Raw genomic sequence first — 22,077 nt, forward strand, 5'->3', positions numbered from 1 at the left:
GCCCCAGCAAAGATGGGGCAGGGTGACACACCAGGACCTAACCTAGGAGCATCCATCTGAAGCTGTTCCAACCCAGAAGTTTGGCACACGACTCACCCACAAACAAATAACTTTAATTCTTTTTTGGAGCAGGCCTTGAGGGCGCCTGCCCCAGCCCTGCGCCACATTTATGATATAACCCATCACAGCTGGATTTAAAAAATACACAAAAAATATATAATACACATTATAAAACCTAGGTTGGGTTTGGAGGTGGCCTGAGCGATATGCAAACTGTGAGGACCTTCAGGAAGCTCAGAGCAGGGTGGGGCAGGACGGGGCGGGGTAAGGAGGGGAAGGACACAGTACTTCATATGAAACATAAATACCGGTGGCTGAGGGGCCTGGGTGTTGGGAAGAGGCAGCAGGCAGGGCTCACCTTCAGTCCCAGACCTGGGTCTGGGGGCTGCTGCTCCAGGTGGGGAGACTGAGGTGAGGAACAACACAGGCGGTGGCACCCACTGAGGGTTCACCGAACCACAGTCTCAGGCAAGATGAAATATCAAAGCCCTTGCTGCCCCTTGTCCCTGGGCCACGGGTCTGCCCAGAAGCTAAGTCTCCATCTTCCTATATGACCCTCTGGCCTATTTCTGAGCCTGGGCCTGTCCCCCAGGGCCTACCCCCACCAGGAGGCTGCTAGGGGACTTGACAAAGGATCTGGGCCAGGGAGGCTTGGGGGAGGTCGAGCAGCAGCAGGTTCCCGAGGCCCCCTGACTAAATTGCAGGCTGACAGAGGGTGCTTGACATGTGCCGAGTACCTGCTGCTCATCTTTCGTGTCCGGTCAGAAGCAGCTTCTCCTCCTGCCAAGGGGCCCCCGACCCCGCTGGCCCCAGTCCCTCAGTGCAGTCTCTCCCCACCCGCTGGGCCCAGTGCGCTGAAGGGAGGTAGTGTAAACCTGGGCTCTGGGGACGGGCAGCTCTGCCCACCACCCCACAGTTCCTCATCCGAGACACCGAGACCCACGCTTGCCCTGCAGGGTCTGAGGGTGCACCAGGCACACAGGGGGCCTGGCACACAACAAGTGCAAAGAGTGTGGGCCCTTTTCTTCTTCTTAGCCCAACCCCACCTCCACACTCCTTTCTGGCCTCTGTGCCCTGCCTCCCCTCGTCTTCCCTCACCCACCTGCCACACTCCCCTGAGGGGCCAGTGGCCACATACACCTGAGCCCAAAAGTGTCTTCCCATTCATTTGAGGCTAGGCAGAACTGGGTGATGGTCTTGGCATCCCAGCTAGGCTGTCACACCCCTGAGCTCCCCTCTTCTCCCACAGTTAAAGCGCAGAACAGTGGCAGGGAGTGTGTGCACTGGGGTAACATGGGGAGGCCTCCTGGGTCCCGGTCCTGAGGCCTGGCAGGCAGATGAATCCTCAGTCCTTGACCCCCGGGCTTGCCAGGCAGGTGTGTGAAAAAGATGTTTGTCCTGAATCCTGGTGGTAGGGGTGGGGCACACCCTAGTCTTTGACCAGCTTGTAGACATGGTGCTGGGCCCCGTGCTCGCTGGTGGAGACTTCGAAGACAAAAGCAATGACAAGCAGGGTCTCCTGGGAGTCTCGGCTGGTGACCACCTGGGGGCCGGGCAGGAGGATTCAGGAGGTCAGGCAGCACAGGGCCGGGGGAGTGGGGGCCGAGCAGACCCTGCTCCCCTCTGCGGCTCAGTCTCTTCCTCTGAACAATGGGTCTGGCCACCTCCGCTTTCAGGCCCCTGTGCCTGGCGCCCTCCCAGGACCCCCCCAACCCTTGCGTCACCCTCACCTGCAAGATGGTGAAGTTCTCCAGGACACTGTTCATCATGTACTTCTCTGGTAGGTGCTTCAGCTTGTGGATGAAGTTGATCATGTACTCGCACATGGGCGAGCGGTGGATGCGGTACACGAAGCGCCCGTTCTCTAGCCTGGCGTACTCCGTCTGCAGAGAAGAGGAAGGCGACACTAAGCCAGCCTGCTCCCGGCCCCCTCGCTCACCCCTACCCCAGGCCCTCACTCACCTCCACCTTCTCCACCACCTGCTTGCCAAAGGAGCACACCTTGGTGGAGACACTGATGGTCATGCTATCGGCTGAGCTGTACTGGGAGCTGACCCCGTAGAAGGCTCCCGGGCCCTCCTGGATGGTGCTGTTGAGGTCCGCCTGGGTGAGGGGTGAAGGGTGGGGTGGTGTTAGGAGCTGGAGGTCAGAGGGCAGTTTCCTGTTTCACCACATCACAGCCCTGCCCAAGCACCTACCTCTGCACTACCCACAGGCCATGGGGAGAGGTGGTCAGTAGGGAGGGCCGGAGTGGATGGCACATTCTGGGGGAGGGACTGTTTGGAGCAGGGAGGGTGCTCACCCAGAACTTGACGAGGAAGAAGGCGTTGGGGGGCCCCTTCTCATAGAGCTCCTTCAGTCCACCCTTCTTCTCAGGGAACTTGTCGTAGATCTGACGCACATCCACTGCCTCCAGGGGTGGGTCCGAGAAGGCGGGGTTGGTCTGGCCGATGTGCACAAACAGGTGTTTGCTGTACTGTGGGGAGGGCCCAGCCCGGGTCAGCGAGCCCCGGAGCGCACAGGCCTCGGGTGCATGGGGGAAGGGCTGCAGAGACAGAACTGTCCTACGCTTCCCCGCCTGGTGCCCCTGAGCAGTGGCATTGGACCACCTTGCCGGGGTCTCCCCTCGCCCCACCCCTAAACACATTACCGTGTCAGGGTCTCGCTGCACCTCCATGAAGGCGGAATACTCGAGGAGCCGCAGCCGGGAAGAGGCGATGGTGCGATCCTGCCACACGGGCACAGAGGCAGCAGCTGGGGGGAGCGGGGCCAGGGGCTCGTAACCTGGGGATGAGACGGACCCTCAACGCCATGGGGGGTGCGTGAGTGGTTTTGAATGGACCCACCCCCACCTGCGAGGAGCCTTTGTGCAAACTAGAAAACGGAGCCCCTTCCGGGCAGGAACGCAGGCTGGATTGTGACCCCCTGGCCAGGTGTCCCTGTACAGTGTACAACCTGCGTGACTGTGCGTGGTGGCCCTAGTAGTACACACCAGTGGATTTTTCCTTTGTCACTGTTCATGTGTGTTCTAACAGAAAATACATACAAGTCAAAAGGAAAAAATAAAAATTATCTGGAATCCCGCCTAGGCTGCTGTGGCTCAGTGAATTGAGTGCTGGCCTGGAAACCAAAGAGACGCTGGTTTGATTCCGGGTCCCGGCACATGCCTGGGCTGCGGGCCAGGTCCCTGGCTGGGGCCATGCTAGAGGCAACCAATCAATGTTTCTCTCCCTCCTTCTCCCACACCCTTCCCCTCTCTCTAAGGATAAAAAAAAAAAAATATCCAGAATCCCAACACCTAGAGAGTGAAGCTCTGTTCAGACACTGGTGTATTTCCTTATAGGGAATTTTGCACACATACAACCTGGAAGTGATACTGTTGGTTGGCGGTGTCCTTGTAGCACCGTGTGAGCCAACATTGTGTAAAGTCAGGGGGCTATTCCTGGCCTGCTCCCTCCCTGCAGATGCCACCACTCCCCTCCCCCTGTGTGTGCACTCACGTACACACAGTGGGACCCAGTTCTTCCAAGTAGAGCGCAGGTGCTGAGGGAGGGACAGGTGGCAGCGGCAGCCTCCTGGGGAACTTACCGGTGAGCGTCGGTGGCAGGGGCGGCTGGATGGGGTAGGCTGGCTGTGCAAAGGGCTTGATGCTGCAGGCAGGAGCACAGCCTGGTTAGAGGGTCACCCGCTCCCCACCTTACATCTGGCCTTGTCACTTGGGGCCTCTTCTGGGATCCCCACAGGGAGGAGCCACCCAGCCTTTCTGCAGAGGCCCAGAAATGCATGCTGACACGCTGACTCACAAGCTTTTGTTTTCTTCCCATTTTAACTTTTGTGAAATCCTGCTGCATCTCACAATTGATGTGCGCATTTAATATAGCATTTCAACCCCACCTGAAGAGCTGTTCTCAAACTGAGGGTGTCTCTGGAAGAAAGTCATATGAGAATTGAAGGAACCAAGTACCCTTGACTACTTCACTCGCTGACTGAGAGATGAATTCAGAAATTAACTGAGCAAAAAATGATTGCAGGACGGATGACAAGAGAATGAGTGGGTTGATGGATGAACCAACACACGAGTGAACAGACAGATGCATGAGCTCTCACTGGCGTTCTCCATCCTGTTTTTGAGTTGAAACTTTGCTCAGCTGTTTCGGGGACCCAGGTGGGAGCGGAAGTCTAGTGCGGTTGCCAAGGGAAAGCAGAGGGTGCAGACGACGCACCACAATACTCACTCCTGAGAGGGTCCGGGCTGCTGTCCCAGGAGCGGGGGGCTGCTCCAGAACTGCGGAGATGGGAGGAGGCCCAGGGGTCCTTCAGTATCCGTGACCCTCACCACAGCCCGGCCCCGTGGGCAGTCCCTCGCCCCAGCCCCACCTCCCAGGACCCCTGTACCCGAGAGGAGGTGGAGAAGACGGCCTGGGGCAGAGGGGAGGGCGGGCTGAACTTGTTCTGTAGGACACTGGCAGAGACGATCTGGGCAGAGGACATGGAGGCCATGCTCTGCAGGGCTTTGTCCTTGGAGACTTGGTCCTGGGGAGGGAGGGACCCTGTGAGGGCTGGGCCGGGCCAGAGGCCGGACCCACGGTATCTCAGGGCCCCTCCCAGGCTCTCGGGGCTCCGAGGGTGGGCGAAGGGGAGCCCCCGCCCCTCTGCGGGCCTGCCTCCCTCATGGGCTTCACCCCTCTAGCCACAGCCCACAGTAAGAAATAAATTTATTTTAGTCCATAACCCAGCATGTACCCAAATCTTTCCCCTTATTCGTGTCATGCACTGTCATATTTTCTGTTCTTTTTCGTCATTGGCTCTCAAAGCATGGTCCCTGGACCAATAGCAGCAGCAGCCCCTGAAAGCCTGTTAGAGATGCGTGTGCTGGGGCCCCAGCGCAGACCTGCTGACTCAGGAGCTCTGGGGCCGAGGCCCAGGGACCTGCCTTCGCAAGCTCCGCAGGTGGTCCCGATGCAGGCTAAAGTTTGAGAGCCACTACACTTCATTAAAAAAAATTCTGTTTGCAAACCTGTTAAACTGACTTATAATCCATAATTTGAAAATCCTATATCGGGTGCTCTCCCCTCAACTCCCCCTGGGGGAGGGGCGGCGCTACTTACCAGGTTCATGGCCTGTGAAGGAGAGGGAGGACGGGTTAGAAGGGCGCGTGAAGGGCACGGACTGTGGGGTCGTGTCCTTTCACCTCCCTCCACTCAACGCCCACCTGGCTGTCAGCTTCCTGGGAGCCCAGGGAAGCTCAGGGTGGCTGTGGACCTTCCTCCCACCCCACTGCCACCCAAGGGGAGGCCTGCCGGCCGGAGGTGCCCTGGACAGGGTAGGATGATGGAGGACAGGTGCCCCTTGGGTCCGGCACGTCCCCTGGAGCTGTGCTATGGGTGAGGAGAGCAGTGGTGGGAGGCTCAGCCCGCTGGGCAGCTATGGGCAGAGAGAAGGAGGTGCAGCCTATGGGGCCCTGATATGGGGCCAGGCCACGGGGGTCCTCCAGCACAGAGCAGCTGGGATGGTGTCCCAGGCAAGGGGCAGCCATGCCCACCAGAATAGCTCTGCCAGCCAGTATCCTCCAGTGTCTCCGCCCTGCCCACCTGAAGTTCCCATGCAACCAGCAAGCAGCAGTCAGAAGGAAGGAGAAAAAGGAAAATGGAGAAGAGAGGTGGGCCATAGTGGCCCCGTGACGGTCTTCCTCTCCCTCACTGTAGGACTGGCTGTCCTTGGGGGCTCCTGCTCAGTTTCCAAAGGCCTACGGTAGCCTTTGCGCTTCTTGCTGCTGCTTGTGTTTCTGAGACCCCTCCTCTCCCAATAGCTCCTCAGCCCCTGCCCGCCCTGAGCTGGGGTCAGAGAGCTGCACCAGGCCTGGGCAGAGCGGGCCAAGTGGCAAGGGACCCCATACCTTCAGCTTGGACTGAATCTCCCGAGATTTCCGCCTGGCTAGAACCTGCAAGTGGCTAGAGACCTGTGTAGAGAGAGAGAGAAAGAAAGAGAAAGAGCAGAAGAAGTGGGAAAAGAGGCAAGAACAGAGCTTCGGCCAGAACAGAGGCACGGGGGGCCGGAGAGCCGGCCAAGGCCAGGCCTGAGCCGTGCAGAGATAGCAGTGGTGGCGCCGTGCGCAAGGGGCCCAGGAGGGGCTGGAGGCCCCGGTCAGGCGCCCAACGTACCTTGATGCCGACCTGGTACTCCCGCACCTTCTTCCGGGCTAGAACCTGTATGTGGCTGGACACCTGGGGGCCGCCCCGCGCCCAGCCGGAGAGGGAAACAGACAGTGAGGAGGTGCAGCACGGGCGGCCCCGGGCAAGGAGCGCCCCAGCCCTCGTCTCTGGGAACGAAAGTGAGTGGGGGGAACTCTGGGGCTCTTGTGGGCAGACACTCTGAAGCCCTGGCAATTCTGCTCTCCTCTCGGCCCTGTTTGGGTCATGAGCCTGCGGTGGCTTCCAGGACCACCGTGCGAGGGGTGCAGGTTGTGCACACGAGCACCAGCCAGGAGAGAGCTAAAGTCCAGGCCAAGCTCTGCTGGCCGAGCGACGAGCCCTGGTGTAGGACTGCATCTGACCCAGAGGAAGAGTGTGAGCATCTTCTCATTTTTCCCTGAAGGGGTGACGTTTTCTCACTGGTACCCTCCGAGGAGACAGCTTTTTCTAACTGGCTTCACGGAGGCTGGCGAGGGCCATTAGATTGTACATCAGGCCATATTTTCTATGAACGCCCTCCCCTGTCCCATGCCTGTGCCTTCCTGCCACCCCGACAGCTTGTGGCCTGCAAGCCAGGCCGCCAGAAGCTTTGCTCATGCAACTCCTTCCCCAGTGTGCCTCCTTTCACCTTGGACTAGTAAGTGGCAGTGAACACGAACATGCACAGTAAGTGCTCTTAATTACATTTTTTCTGCAGCGCCTCCTCCCCGGCAAACCTGAGCTAATCACGGTCAGGGTGTGTGTGCCACTGGCTTGCACAACAGACCCCGACACTGCTGGGGACCTGACCCAGGGCCTCAGAGAGCCCAGAGACCACTGTTTCCTCCTGAAACACGAGGGACACAGGGCTGGCTCGTCCGGGCTGCCGCACACTTCACTACCAGCAACTGCTATCGCTTTCTCTGCAAGTTGTTTTTATCCCCACAAAGCAAGTTTCTTTTTCTTCTTAATCAGAGACTGAAAGTTACTATGCATATGATGCTGGGCCGCCCCTCCGCTGCTTCATCTGGCGACACTGGGTAGGAGTCAGACACAGGTCCTGCGGGATCACTGATGCTCACTGGGCACACCTGTCGTTCCCGGCACTTTGCCCGCACAGCCTGCTCATCTCCCCGTCAGGGTCAGGGCAACACGGAGAAGTGACACTGAAGCACGGGCAGGAGAGGCAGCCACGATCACACGGCTGGAGGCTGGAGCAGGGAGCCGAACCCAGTGGTCTGACCTCAGAGCCGCCTGCTCCCCACCAAGCTACGCCAGCTGGACTCTTTTGGCCCCTTAGCACAGAGAACCACCTCCATATGTTCAGTTCGGTGACAGCTGAAAGTCACATAGGGCTTTATCCTAATGTCACATTTAGCCACCACTTTTCAATATGAAAACATTGTACTTGCTACTAATTACTGTAAATATCTATAAAAAAACTAAAACTGTATTTTTTAATCCAAAAAACCAAAATGACCTTGCTGTTAGCTCCCTGCTCTTTGAGACACATAAAGACATGCCTTGTTCTCACAGCCACAGGATGGGTCCCCTTCTAAGGAGGTATGAAGAGGAGTGCCATCTGTGCAAAGTGACAAAGGTCAGCAGTTTTTTTAATTCTGAGCTTGCTGACAGCTGGCCTAATTAATTAATTAATTAATTAAATTTAAAAAAGAGTTTTATTTATTTATTTTTTGCGAGAGGGGAAAGGAGAGAGAGAGGGAAACATCCATGTGTGGTTGTCTCTCTCGAGCACCCTACTGGGACCTGGCCTGCAACCCAGGCATGTGCCCTGACTGGGAATCAAACTAGTGACCCTTTGGTTCGCAGGCTGGAGCTCAATCCACTGAGCTACACCAGCCGGGGCTGGTTTTATTTATAACTATTGTTTTATAATTTTATTTTATAATGAAAATAAAACCTCACTGATCGGCCGGCCTTCACAGGATACCTGGCCAGGAGCAGCTGTACTGCTGAGCCGGGAACGAAGAGGCTCTGCTGCCCCCACTAGGCCTCAGGCAGGTAAGACCCCTCGGCCCCTGCCCACTCTGGCAAAGCTCCTGTAACACATCTGCTGGGTGAGCAGACACGCTGAGACAGAGCCTGCTCTCGAGGCTGGGACGGCTTTCTGTTTATACTCAGTCATAATAACAGCAACGGCAGCGGCAAGCTCTTGAACAGAGCCTCCTCTGCGCTCAGTGCCTTAGCTAACTTAACAGCTGAAGGACAGAGGCTGGGGGCAAAGCACCCCTCCCCACAGGTAGGGAGCAGGCATTTAAACCCGGGGGTGTGACTGGTCAGTGCTTCTCCTGGGGTCCCAGTCTCCAGGGAACAGGGCCCTTGGCTATCTGATTCCCTGCTGCATCCCTGGTGCCTGGAACTTCGTGGTAGCTCAATACTATGCTAAATCAATCAATCAATCAATCAATCAATGCTGTGTGACATGAGTTGGCTGTGGGCAGTGGTTGGTAAATGCCTGAACAAATGAGGCAGAGTCCTGGCCCCTCACTGAGTGGGTGGACTCACAGCCTTCCTTTGAGATGGTGGGTAGGACGGGTCAGGCCTCTCATATGCCCACAGGGGAGCTGGGGAGGGGGACACAAGGTCCAAACCCCATCCAGACCCCAGGTAGGTGGGAGGGTTGAGGGTCAGCAGAGGCCTCTACTCCTCCAGGCACCTGCCTCCAGCCTGCCACCCTCCGGGGCGCCCCACAGGCAGCCCACCCAGCAACTCCCTTCAGGTCTCCTGTCACCACCCTGCCACTCACCACTGAAGGACAGAGGCTGTCTGTCCCAGCTGTCTCTCCTGTCACCCACTGCCCTCACCATTGCCACTACCCAGGCCACCACTGCTGTTGATCTAGGTGCCTGCCTCTAGCCCATCACCAACATTTCTGCCACCTGCCACCATGGCCCCCAGCTGTCCCCAGGAGAAACCTGTCCTTCAGGCCTCCAGCTGAGTCCCCGCTGGCCCTCAGCTCTTTCTATCCTTCCCACCACCCCACCTCACCCCACCCTGCGGACGGAAAGCTTTCCTGCCTAGTGGGCTCAATCCTGGATCCACCACCTACCAGCCAAGCACCCCTGAGGAAGTTACCCAGACTTCCTCATGCCTTGGTTTCCTCATCTGTAAAATGAAGATAATTACTGTACCTACCTCATATGGTTGCTGTGACCAATTTATTTGTTGACCAAATAAATTAATATCAAGTGAACTCTATATGGAGTCACAATTGTTTGTATATCCAACTTCCTCAGCCTTGAAGAATCCTCTACATTTTTCTGCCTGGCTAAATCCTATTTCTTCTTAAAAATGCATCTTGCATGTTTCCTCCTTCAGGAAGCCTTCCTAGCTCTCCCTCCCACCTCCCTCTGCCTGGGCTGGGTTAGAAGCTTGTCCCACTTCGAGTGCACAATGCCATCTCAGCTTCACCCCTGGCTCTGTGCTCATCCGTCCACCGTCTGCCCCCATGGCTGGCCAGAGGCCACGCAGCTGCCCAGTGGGGCTTCTCTGTGGTCACTGAACCAAATTCAGGTCTTGGGTGGGGTGGTGGGTGGTCTGAGAGATGAAGCAACCTGAGGGGCTGTGGAGTCACAAGGAGGGGGCGGGGCGGGACAGGCGACGCAGCTCGGGAAGGTGGGCAGGGCAGTATGAGAGGTCGGGACAGGAAGGGGCTGGGAGAGTGTGTGCAGGCGGAGGGGCCACAGCATCAGTAGCCTCTTTACCTGCTTTCTTGTCCGAGTCTTTCCCGTCCTCAATTTAATATAGCGTGCGATCAGCTCATTCCGACCTAGAGCGGGGTGAGGGAAAAATGAGGGGCTGGAGGCTGGAACCCACACCAGGCCCCTCTACACCCTCTGCACTCCAGCCCCCACCCTCAGAGGCACAAGCAAGGCAGCCCAGGATGCTGGGGAAGTCGCTGTTGCAGCCCCCACTGCCTCCAGGACCTGGGGGCTACTCAGCGAAGAGGGGGGTGGAGAGGCCAGGGGCAGCAGACTAGGAGGGAGGGGGAACAATGCTAGGCAGTCAGGCGGCCGGACAGGTTTCCCTGCAGACAGACAGGGGCAGGTGTGGCCCAAGGGCAGCAGGACAGCTGGGCCCCTCACTCCAGGGCCCCCAACAGTGCTTCCCTCCTCCAGGGCTGGCTGCCTGCTGCAAATCTCTCCAGGGCATGTAGTGCTGTGTGAGGGAGGCCTGCCTGGGCTGTCCACATCTCGGCGAATGCTGCCGAGTGTGAAAGGGTTCTGGACTGGGTTCCCCTCCCAGCTGTGCCCTCATGATGGCGGACCCCGGGCAGGTCCCTCCCTTCTCCAGTAGAACAGGTACGAAGGACTGGATGTTCCCCAACACACCCCCACACTGATGTCTGTCAGGATGTGTCACTGAGCATGTCACTGTGCCCTTGGAGCCTGTCAGCCCCGTGTCACCAGTTACCGGTGTCTTTCCCGCCCTGTGAGAGAGCCCCACTGCCTGTCAGCTGTGGGGTGGGGCACTGCTCGGCACCACGGACCCTCTGACGGCCCAGAAACTGCCCAGGGCCCGGGGCTTGGCCCCAGGGGAGGGGTGCTTGGGACACATGGCTGAGTCTGCATTCTCAGGGTGTGTGCTTCCTACCCCCAAATCCAGGCCCCCTGCCCCCTAACCTCGCAGCCTCCCCAGAATGGCCACATTCTCCAAATTCTTCTTTGATGACAGAACTGGCCCCACTGCTCCTCCCTTCCCGCCTGCCCCTCCACCCCATCTAAAAATACCCGTGGGGCTGCCCCAGCCATCTGGGAGGTGGCCGAGGGGCCAGGCAGCCCTTGCCCTGTGGAAGGTGCCCTGGAACATCTGCCTGCCTGGTGAGGGGCGCCCTGGTGCTAGGGGTGGGCGTGGCAAGTGGGTGGGGCAGGGGACTGGGGCAGCCCTTAGCACTGCCCAGCTGCCTCTGGCCTGCACCGCCATGGACTGGATCCCGGGAGGGGCCAGGCTGAGGGCCTGCCTCACTCAGCCATTGGCTGTCAGGGAGGCCTGGAGGGAGCTGGCAGAGAGCCAGGCTGAGAAGGGTTGAGCTATCCCAAAAATGCAGCTCTGGGAGAACCCTCTCAGCTCTGGACAAGAGGGGACATTCCCTTCTCGAGGCAGGAGGTGGGCCAGGTGGCAGACAGAGGGGCCAGGGAGGAAGGACCCGGGAGGTGGTCTGAGGAATGAACGAATCTCTCCAGCCCTCATCCCAACACAGGCCCTGCCCCAGTGAGCTTCCCACCCTCTGCGGGCCTCCCCTGAAGGCCCTGCTGTGAGCTGGGACTCCTGCCCCAGCCTCGCCCTGGGCTCCCACACCCTCCCAGGGGAGGGACCCTCTCCCAGGCCTAGCCTGGAGCACACTGGACAGTCCCAGTTTCCTGGGCCCACTGAGTCAACCCGAAACCTCCAGGCCAGCAGCAGGGAGAGAAGCAGATGGGGGAGCAGAGGTGTGGGCTGGGCTGCGGTGGAGGAGCAGGCCTGGCTTGTTTATGAGGATCCAGACACACAGGCTTGCACGCACAGACTCGCCCACAGCCGTGCGGGCGGGCAGCTTTAGGACTTGGCCAAACCGGTTGGGTGAGGGGACAGGGAGCCGGGGGAGGGGCGGGGAGGGCCGAGCCACCTCCCCCAGTCCTGTCCAGGGTCCCCGTGCTGCCCCACACGCACCGTACATCTTGCCCTCGTCCGACAGGATGATCTTGCGGCGGCCGCAGGGTGGGTAGATGGCCAGGGCCTCCTGGAAGCTCTGCTCGATGTCCGGGCTCCACACCCCCTCCGCATCGTTGTCCAGCCCCTTGTCCAGGCCCTCGGGCCCATCCTCCCGGGCCTCCCCGGGGCTGCTGCTGGTGTTCCAGTTGTTGGACGCTATTGTGCTGGTTACTCTGGGCTCCGGGCCTGAGCCCCCTGGGCAGCCTGAGCCTGGGGGGCAGACGCAGAGGAGTGAGGGCCAGGGTCCTCCCAGGCCACAGCAATCTCCCACCCAGGGGCAGGTGCTCTGGCCGAGGTGGACGTGACCAGAGGTGCTGCTCATTCAGTGCTGTGTGACCTGGGGTGAGTTACTTCACCTGTTCGACCCCTGGTCCTGCGAAACAGGCAAAGGGTCTCCTAGAGGTTATGAGGGTTAACATTAAGTGGGATCGTGACAGTGCCTGACTCAGGACACTCACGATGGTGCTGGCGGTGATCGGAGACAACAACAACAAAGCCTCACACCTGCACAGCGCTTGGGGGGGTCGGGGGGGAGGCACTCTCATACTCATTCAGTCCTCACACGTAATGTAAGGCAGGGAGGCGCGGAGTGATGCCCACCATTCAGGTGAGGAGCACGGGCTCCTGAGACCAAGCTGCTGTCAAAGGCTGCACGCTGAGCAGGGAGAGGAGGATTGTGAGGGGCGGAGCCCTGGGAGCCTGGAGCTCTCGGAGGGGCTCCCGGGCTCACTCTGCCAGCGCCCCCTCCCTGTCGCCAGGATCCCCAGCCACGGAGCCCCTGCCCCTTCTTCTTCCCCAGCAGCAGGACAGCCGTGCTGAGGGCCTGCTTTGGGGTGAGAAGGGTCCCAGACCAAGGAAAGGTGAGGTTCTGCCTTCCCCAAAAGATACTCTCGAGAGCCCTGCCGAGGAACCTAACTGTGGGGCAGGAGGTGCCCCAGGAATCGCAAGAGAGAGACGCTGGTTGGTGAGGGAGCAGCTGAGAAGGTGCCCGGCCAACAGCCTTGCTCAACCCCACCCGCTCTTCCATCCCACTTCCGGCTCCCGCACCCCTGCGCTACAGCAGCCGTAAACCACCCACACGCCCGCCCCGCCCTGGCCCACATTGTGGACCGGCCAGGGCTCTGCAAACTCTGAGTTCCCTGAAAAGCCAGGCTGGGTTGTGAATTTAGACCACACCCAGCCCGTCCCCCCAACACACGCAGCCCCAACCGCCCCCCACCCCCACCCCAGCCGTGGAATCTGCATGTCCAGTATATACCAGGGTCCTGGGAGCTTCAGAGCCCAAGGACCCTGAATGGGGTCCTGAATAGATGGACAGGCTATGGGACTTTGCTCTGGGCCACAGGGCAAACGAGAGCAGGGCAGGAAGGCGAGGGACCCCTCAGAGACCAGGGAGGGGAATTCTTTCCCCTCAGACATAAATTCCAGGTCCTGCCAGATGGGTGGAGGGTCTCCCTGTGGGGACCTCTGTTTGCTTAGGAAAGCTTGAAGGGGGTGGCTAGTGGCATAGGGTGGAGAGGGTCTGGGGGGCCTGAATGTCAGATGGACACGGAGTTTACTGACTTAATATTACTACTAATGACAGCACCTGCCAAAATGCAGGCACTGTTCTGGGATGTTACACACACTGACTCATTTAATTCTCACAATAACTAGTGGAGTAGATACTATTATTATTCTCACTTTACATATGAGGAAATCAATAAACAGAGAGGTTAAGTAACTTGCTCAAGGACGCACAGCTTGTAAGTGCTAGAGCAGGGTTCTGCACCCAGGCAATCTGGCTTCAGTCTTTTAAGCAAGGAGATGGGGCTGAGAAGCGCCACCCCCTGTCACTAGAAAAGAAGCCAAGCTGTCATGGCAACCACCCTAAATGTGTCCGGTGGGGTCCAGGCCATGGCGTCCCCCTCAGCCCTAGCGGCTGGAGCAACTTCGAGGACCCTAACCCTGCTGTAGCCCTTCCAGTGAGGCCTCCAAGACCAGCAGGAATATCTCTCCATGCCAAGGGTGGGGACAACCAGGCGGCCGGGGGGGGGGGGGGGGGCAGCTATGCCCCAGACCATCAGGGGCCTCACGCCCCTACTCCCGCCGGCCTCTCACCCCATCACCACCCTCTCCTCAACTCCCGAGGCCAAGTTCTTGGAATGTGAGGAGACAGGGACTCTGAGGGCCCCAGAGACTCCTCTACTGAAGACACTGGGACACAGGGCCTCTGCCCTCCACCCAGGCTGACATGGTCACAAACTCTCAGAGGGGAGGCAGGAGAGGGGCTTCAGTGGGCTGAGAGCCCCCCCAAAACTCACTTCCCACCAAACCCTTCCCTGTGGACACCCTCCGAGTGGAGGCCCAGCACGTGGGGGCCCTGGCAGCCGACTTTCAAAGCAACTTTCCTGCCTCCCCCAAGTCCCTGTCCGCCTCCCCTCATCCAGGCGGTGGCCCCCCTTCCCGGGGTGATGTCAGCCCCGCCCCGCCCCCCACAGGAGCACTGTGGCCAAATATGGAGAACACAAGAGCACTTGGGGGCCGGGACAGACTGGGGGGGCGGGGCAGCCCCTGGCTGGGATCGCTGGCAGCTGGTGAGGGGGAGGGGAGCCAGGGGGTGGCCACAAGGACAGTCAAGGAGAGAAGGACCACCATCGTTCCCTTCTGCTGGTTCACAGGCACTTGCAAGACCCACCTTCTAGGAACATTCATGTGGGCAGCCTCACCAACACAGGGGTGCACAGGGGCCCCCACACTGCACAGCCATGCACAGGAGCACATGTGTGCAGGTACGCTCTGTGGGTGCCTGGGTGACACCCACACAGAACACGTGTACCTCCAGGCTGAGGCATGCCCACGGGGCAATGGTGGGCAGGCAGCTGCACCAGGCTGGGGACTGAACTGGGGTCCCGTCCTCCTGCACACTCCAGAGGGGGCCAGCCTGAGGGGTCCCAGCTGGCTGCCCTGGTCTTCCCAGAGTCACTGCTGTGGGATGAGAACAGAGACTAGTGTGTGCCCACCCTCCTCTCCTTAGACCCCCAAAACTCTGGGACCCAAGCCGGGGGTGAGGGAGGAGGCTATGGACCACTCAGAAAGCTGTAAGGCTGGATGGAGGCACATGTGGGACTCAGGCTTGGGGTGGGGTCGGGCTCCCCAGGGGCCTGCCTGGGGTGAGAGGGCAGGCCCCTGGGATGGCAGCCCAGTGAGGGCAGGGTCTCATTTCCCCTGTACAGAGAGGGTCGGGAGGGGTGGCAGGCTCCCCACCCCCAGCCCCCAGCTGATGCTTGCCCAGGTGTCTAGAACCTCTGGCTTTGCTGGGCTTGGACATGGACATTGAGAGGGGAGAAAGGAAGAAAGACCCAAGTGAGGGGCAGGGGGTGGAACTTGAGACAGACTCAAGAAGGGGGAGACAGTATGGGGGAGGGTTGGAGGGTGGGGTAAAGGGAGGAGGGGCTAAAAGGGTCGGGAAGGGGAGAGGTCAATAAACTCTGGAAGAGGACAAACCCAGAAGGAGAGAGAAGGGAGACAAATGAGAGAAAGACCCGGAGGCCGGGGCAGATCGAGAAGGAAGGGAAAGAAGCCAGTGCTGGGGGCTGGGGTCAGCCCCACTCTGGTTCCGTCTGCTCCTCCCACCCCCTCCCAGACGACCTCTCAGCAGAGGCCCTGCGATCACCGCAGGCTTTGGGCCTCCTGTGGCCTGGTCTACCTCTCCCCTCAGTCTGACCAGCCAGGGCCTCAGGCGTCAGAGCCAGAAGTGCCTCTGGGTGGCGGAAGGGATGGGAGCTAGGAGGCTGCGTGAGCAGGCTTTGGGGCCCTGGGGCGGGGGGCAAGGGGCACCTTGCTGTCCACTCCCCACCCCGGGGGCCCTGGGGCCAGGCCTGCTGGAATAACTGGCTGGACAGCTCCAGGGATGGAGGCCAGAGCTGGGGCTGCTGCAGAGGCTCCAGGCGCCTGCCCCCCAGGCAGCCTCCAGATCATCCTCCCTTTCAAGGCTGGGGGACAGGCCTGAAGCGTGGGTACCCCCAGAGCCTTTACCTTGGTGGGTGGGGAATGCAGACAAGGCAAGTCCAGGCGGGTGTCCCCCCAACTCCTAATCCCTTCCTCTGTACTAGCCCCACTGGGAGGACAAACTGAGCCTGGTGACCCTGCTTGGTCTGGGAGCCAGCAGCTGTTCACTCTTGTGGGGACCCCAGCCCCTCAAACTGTGGGAACGTTAGTGAACTCTGAGGTTCCATCCTGAATCCCGCCCCAAACCTGGGCTGGGCTGGGTTGGGCTGGACTGGCCAGCCTGGCCAGGAGGGTGAGGGTGGGGAGGGCAGTTGCTGAGGGCTACTAGAGCCTCCCCACCCTCCCCTGCCTCCCCCCTTTCTTCCCACCTACCCCTCAGCGAGGCCAGCTGTTCTCCAGCTGCCACCAGCAGTGGCCCTGCTCTGGGTGGGACCTGTGAGTGGGAAGGGGTGGGGACAGTGCCTGCCTCTCCCAGCTCCTGTCCAGCGACCCCTGAGGAACCCTGCCAAGTGGCCACCCCCCGCCAGGCTGGAGAGGGAGTATCCTCTTCCCTGGAGCAGGGTCGGGATTTTTACAGGAGGAAGCAATTTTCAGAGCCGGTTGGGAGGAAGGTGGGGGGGGGGGGCTCCTCCCCTCTCCGCTGCTTATTAATGTGCTTCCAATTTGGGAATCAAAACTCTGTGCACCCCTCCTGCAGCCCCACTACATAGACCACAGGCTCCTCGGGGAGCAGAGGGCCTGGGGTAGCTCCCCTGGCTTCCTTCTTCAAAGCTGCTCCCGCCGCCAGCAGGGAGAGGGCAGAGACCCAGCGCTTCCCACGCGAGTCCCAGCGCTTCCTGTCAACACACGGGCTTCTCTTACACACGCCCTGTCCTCTCCACGCTGCCCTGTGCCCTCACTGTTGCCTGCATCTCTTCCTCTCTGTTTTTTTTTTTAAACTTATTGTGGTAAACTGTATATGACATAAAATTTACGATTTTAACTATTTTTAAGTGCACAATTCAGCGGCATTAAGCACATTCTTTCTTGTTTTTAACAGCTATCTGTTTGATGGTCCTGCACACAGATGCTGCACGCATGGGCCTCACAGGCCCCTGGCTTGTCACACAGTCTCCCACACCACACCTGGTGCAGCCCTGAAGGGTGACGCCCACATGTCCTGCAGCCCCGAACCATCCCAGAGAGTGACCACCCACAGAGTCGGTCTCAGGGACAGCTCGGTTCCTCGCACACGCAGCAGTGCACACGCAGCTTCTCCCTAGTGCTCAGTCTCACCTGCACACCTTACTGCACGCCCAGCGCATCCCCACAGTGTCTGAGCACGCTTGCACCACATTGGACATGGTCCCCCACGTCCCAGTGTTTTCCCCGAACACACACACATGCTCCATGTTGACACTGTGTATGAGATACAGTGTCATGTACAGTCACACACAGTCCTCCCGAGTATCTATAAACCTGAGACCATCTCTGATGCTTTTCACACATTCAGCATGACAAGTAGTCACGCCACAGTGTCACACGTCGCAGAGAATGTTGCCCGGCCTACTGACACACCCAGCACCAGACAGTCGCTGTGCCCCTCACACATGAGCAGCGTCAGAACCCCACCCAGCAGCAGACACAGGCTCACGCCGACGTTCCTTTCACAGAGGTGCCCCGTGTGATGGCGCTCACAGCCACACACTGAGAACAACATTCACACCGTGCCTCTCATGTATATGCCGTGTCCATCACACACGTGTGTTACAAAGTCACAACGTCACACACAGTTTCTCTCGTGCATCTGCCCGGCCTCACATGCAGTCACACACACAAACCGGTTTTGCCTGGTTCCTCACACCGGCACCCACCCCACACGCAGACTCGCCCACACTGGATGTCCCACTCCGTTTCTCTCACACGCTTCCAGCGTCACACACGCAGTTGCACTCCCATTTCCCTCTGTCACTTCCTGTCCTCTAGGGCTGGCAGGGAGCACAGGAAACAATCAGCTCTCTAGGAAACCTCAGGGGCCGGGGCTTCGGGATTCACAGAGACAGGCTTCTCTGGCCCCTGGGCCCCTGCCTACAGCCTCCTGTGGGACCCCGAGGGGACAGGTAGAGCCCTCTCCCATTTGGTGTCCTCCTGGGAGGGGCAGCCCTTCTTCTGCAGACAACCCTAGGCTGGCATAACACCAGGACGGAGGGCAGGGCAGGGCAAGACCACGGGGACAGAGCCGAGGTCACCTGCTGACCTCTGCTCCAGCTCTGCCTAGGGAGGCTTCTGCCATGGCCCCTGGGCCACTGCAGAGGCCCACGGAGACTTCGGTCCTCAAGGCCACCCCTGGGACCTGACAGCTTCTGCGGCTTCCATGTGGGAAGAAGACAGTGTGACCTCTGAGCCACCTCCACAGAAGGCTGCAGTATTTAGAGCCATCATGGTCCCCCAGCCCCCTGGGACCTGGCACACCCAGCACCCTTCCCGCCCTCCTCACTGGGAGCTGAAGCCTCTGCTCCCCTCCCCTCCCTGAGTGAGGAGATGGGTGGGACGGATAGTTTTGGTGCCCTTCCAGCTTGACATCGAGCCCCTAGAGGGCTCTGGGAATAAGGCAGAGGGGCCTGCCATCGCCATCCGAGGGGCCTCTGAACACCATTCATCCCAACCAGCCTTGCCAGACCATGTTGCCATTTCAGAGGGCAAGTTCCCCCAACTCCGCCTGGCCTCCCTGTCCCCCAGCCCTTGCTGCCTGCAATTGTTTTTAGCTATGCTCACCTGGCTCAGCTACTCCTCTGTCACCTCCTCACATGTCCTCCCCTTCTTCCTTAGACCACTAGGTCACCCACTCACCTCTCCAGACCCCCGAGGCTCAGGTTCTGGAGCGGGAGGGGAAGGAAGGCTGACTGACCAAGAGACCGGAACTCCAGGAGGGGCTGGGGGAAAAGCGACCTGGGAAGTCACTTATTCTAAGCAGGGAAACTAAGGCCCAAAGAGGCCCACCAAGATGACATGACTGGCTAAAGTCCAGCTGGGCTCTGGCTGGTGTGGCTCAGTGGATGGTGTGCTGGCCTGTGAACTGAAAGGTTGCTGGTTCAATTCCCAGTCAGAGTACATGCCTGGGTTGCAGGCCTGGTCCCTTGTTGGGGGCATGCATGAGGCAGCTGGTTGACATATCTCTCACACATCAGTGTTTCTCTCCTTCTCTTTCTCCCTCTCTTCCCTCTCTCTAAATATAAATAAATAAAATCTTAAAAAAAAGTCCAGCTGGGAGCAGATACTTAATTTCTTGACCTCCTCTGTTGAGGTGTTTCCTTCTAGTTTTAATATTCCTTCAACTGGCAGAACGTGCCAGGTTCTGGCACATTCTGAGAGTGAGGGCAGGAGCAGGGTTAGGGACAGACAGACAGACACACACACACACACACTCAGCTTGGTCCTGTCATTTAGTCCTGACCATCCCAGTCAGTCGTTCTCCAGCCCAAATGCACTAATTAACATTAATTATTGTTCTCTCCCTAGGGGGCTAGGGGAAGGCCCAAGAAGCTGGACTCCCATCTGCTCCTAGCCTCTCTCTGAGGGGCATCCAGGACCCAGGAAGTCACCGTCACCAGAATATCCTGTTTCCTAGAAGATGCATGTGTCCATCCCTGCCCATGGAGTGAGCAGGGACCCAGATGCCCACAGAATGTCCTGGGGTGACTGACATCCCTTGGAAAAGGAACTACAACAATCTGGAGGAGAGGACGACATAATTCTCCCAAATCTCCAACTTTGGGGGACTCTGGATTTCCCTCTTTGCCCCAGGCTGCCCCCAGCATTCCGGCAAGGCGGTGTCTGCCCTGGAGTGGAACAGGCGTACACGGAACCAGGCCGCAGAAGACAGGACACAGAGCCACCACAGGGCACCAGCCCCTCAGGGCTGTGTCCGGCCCTCACCCCTATCCCCTGATCTCCTGGCTACAAGTCCAGGCCTGACCTGGTTCTGCCTCCAGCCGGAAAGAGGGAAGACAGAGGGAGGTGCCCCCCTGAGAAGCCCTCCCGCAGGCCCTCATTCTCACTTGTCCAGAAAGAATCTCTCAACCCTGGATCAGGGCTCCTCTCCTAGAAAGGTGACAGAGTGGGGCTTCCACGTCAGAGTCTGGCTATTCTGGAAATCAGACGCAGAGAGGCAGTCCCTCCCAGGGCAAGAATAAAGAAAGGGCATGACAGACAGTGGTGATGGTGGCGATGGTGGTGAGGACAATCCGCCTTCAAATCTAAAGTCTTAACAAGGGCTCTGAGGAAGTGTGGCTAAGAGAAGGCCCCAAATCCAGCCACCTCGGGAGCGAGGCTCACGGCGCTCAGGACAGGAACTCGGAACGTCCACCCCAACACAGGCGGAAGAGCTGGAGGGAACGTACGCCCCTGCGTCTCAGGGGGCTCACAACCAGGGCGCACGGCTTTGCCCACACCACTTTCCACCATCTAGCGCAGCCGCGGACACCGCGCGCAGGAGCCGGAGTCAGAGCGGGGAAGCCGGGCCCGCGGCCCCAGAGGCCTGCGTGAAGCTGGCGCCGGGCGGGCTCCGGGAGAGCGCGAGCTTGGAGTCCAAAGGGCGGCGAGGCCCGGGACTGGGCGCCCTGGGTACGAGCGCCCCCGTGGCAGCCCTTCCAACCGTGCGGCCCCAGAACCTTGCCTTGACACCCCAAAGAGGGGCGTCGGGACAGCCGTTGGCAGCGGGGGCGATCTCCCGGCTCCCCTACCTTCCCGAACCAACTCGTCCCGGTCGCCGCGGGGTGATAGGGGTGGGCGGGGCTTCCCGGAGAGCTCCCCCCTTCCCCCTAAACTTTCCGGCACCCAAGTCTGGGGTTCCGTCTTAGGCTGGACAATAGTTCGGGGGGCCAGCCTCCCTTGAGTACCCCCCTCCATTCCCCAACCGACCAACCAACCACCTATCCCAGCAGGGCCTCCTTCTGGTGTCCGCCCGGCTTACCTGGTCCAAGCTTGCTGGCGCGCTCCGGCCGGGCCGCTCCGCCGGGCCCGAGGGAGCTGACAGGGGGGCCGGGGAAGGGGGGTCGTGGGGAGGGGGCTGGCCGGAATGTGCGGAATGAGCCGGGCTGGAGCGGGAGGCACCGAGCGCGGAGGAGGGAGCGAGCGGGACGGAAAGTTTGTGTTGAGGAGCCCGGCTGGGGGTGGGGGCTGCGGAGGAGGGGGCGGGGCGCCCAGGGGGAGGGGCGCGGGTCGGGGGCGTGGCCACGAGGGCCCGCCCCCACCCGGCGGTCAGGTCGCCCACCCCCGGCTTCGCTACCCGCGACCGCGCAGGCCTGCCTGCGCCCTGGCGCCCCGGTTCCTCGCCCGGGGGTGCGACGCCCCCAACCTAAACGGGCCTAAGCGCAGGGCCCAACCGGAGTTTGGGACTCCGGCCTGGGCGGGGCCGAGGGCGGAGCTCCCGCCTGGAGAGCAGGCTCCGGTCGGAGTCGGTGCCCGGGTGCCGCGTCACCGAGAGCCCCGCAGAGCCGGAGCGCACGGGCCTCCGGGCTCCCCACCCGCCGCCCCCCTAATGCAGAGCCGCTGAGGCGGAGCTCCCTCTCCCGCCTGAGCGCCCGGCCCCGCTCCGGGGCCCGGCCCCAGCCCCGCCCTGGTGGCTTCGCCCGCCCCGCCCGGACCTGGTCTGTCTGGTTCTCCCCGAGAGGCTTGTTTCTCGAATTTCTCCCTTTCCCCGTCTTCCCGGACCTCCGGGGCCGTCTCTCTCGGCCCAGCTCCCCCGGGCCCCCGCGGGGGGCGTGCTGACACGGCGAGCTCGCCGAGTTTCGGTAGGACAGATGACGGGCGCGGGGAGGGAACGCGGGAGCGCCCGGGGCCAGGGCGGGAGCGGGGAAGGACGGCCTCCAGCCCGCCCTCCGGACCCCTTCCGCCGCCCTGTCCTTCGCACGCGCCGAAGAACCACTGCTCCGCTCGGCCCGGGACGCAGTTTTATTGGGGATGTGCGTGCCGGCCTTCGTCCTCCAGCACCCGCCCCACTCCTCCAAGCCTCCCAGCTCCTTGGAACCCTAGCATGGCCCCGAATCGGGTTAAAACAACACTGGCTACTGACTCTGGACAGGAAGTGACTGGGGCGAGGGATGGTGGGTATGTTTGTGTGAGTGTGTGTGTGTGTGTGTGTGAGAGAGAGAGAGAGAGAGAGGGA

At 60.1% G+C, this 22,077-nt stretch overlaps 1 protein-coding gene across 1 annotated transcript; it reads right to left on the reverse strand.

Moving 5' to 3' along the window:
• Positions 1-92: 92 nt before the first annotated feature.
• Positions 93-21,863, reverse strand: TEAD3 (TEA domain transcription factor 3; the record flags this gene model as incomplete). Its single annotated transcript, XM_028510172.2, has 14 exons — positions 93-1,603; positions 1,791-1,943; positions 2,023-2,163; positions 2,363-2,536; positions 2,711-2,844; positions 3,649-3,710; positions 4,296-4,345; positions 4,456-4,593; positions 5,169-5,180; positions 5,957-6,019; positions 6,222-6,284; positions 9,956-10,020; positions 11,901-12,152; positions 21,557-21,863. Coding segments are annotated over 14 exons (1,728 nt in total), but the record flags the coding sequence as incomplete, so codon positions are not given.
• Positions 21,864-22,077: the final 214 nt, after the last annotated feature.

The sequence above is a fragment of the Phyllostomus discolor genome, chromosome 4 (genome assembly GCF_004126475.2).
Source record: "Phyllostomus discolor isolate MPI-MPIP mPhyDis1 chromosome 4, mPhyDis1.pri.v3, whole genome shotgun sequence".
NCBI classification, from domain to species: Eukaryota; Metazoa; Chordata; class Mammalia; order Chiroptera; family Phyllostomidae; genus Phyllostomus; species Phyllostomus discolor.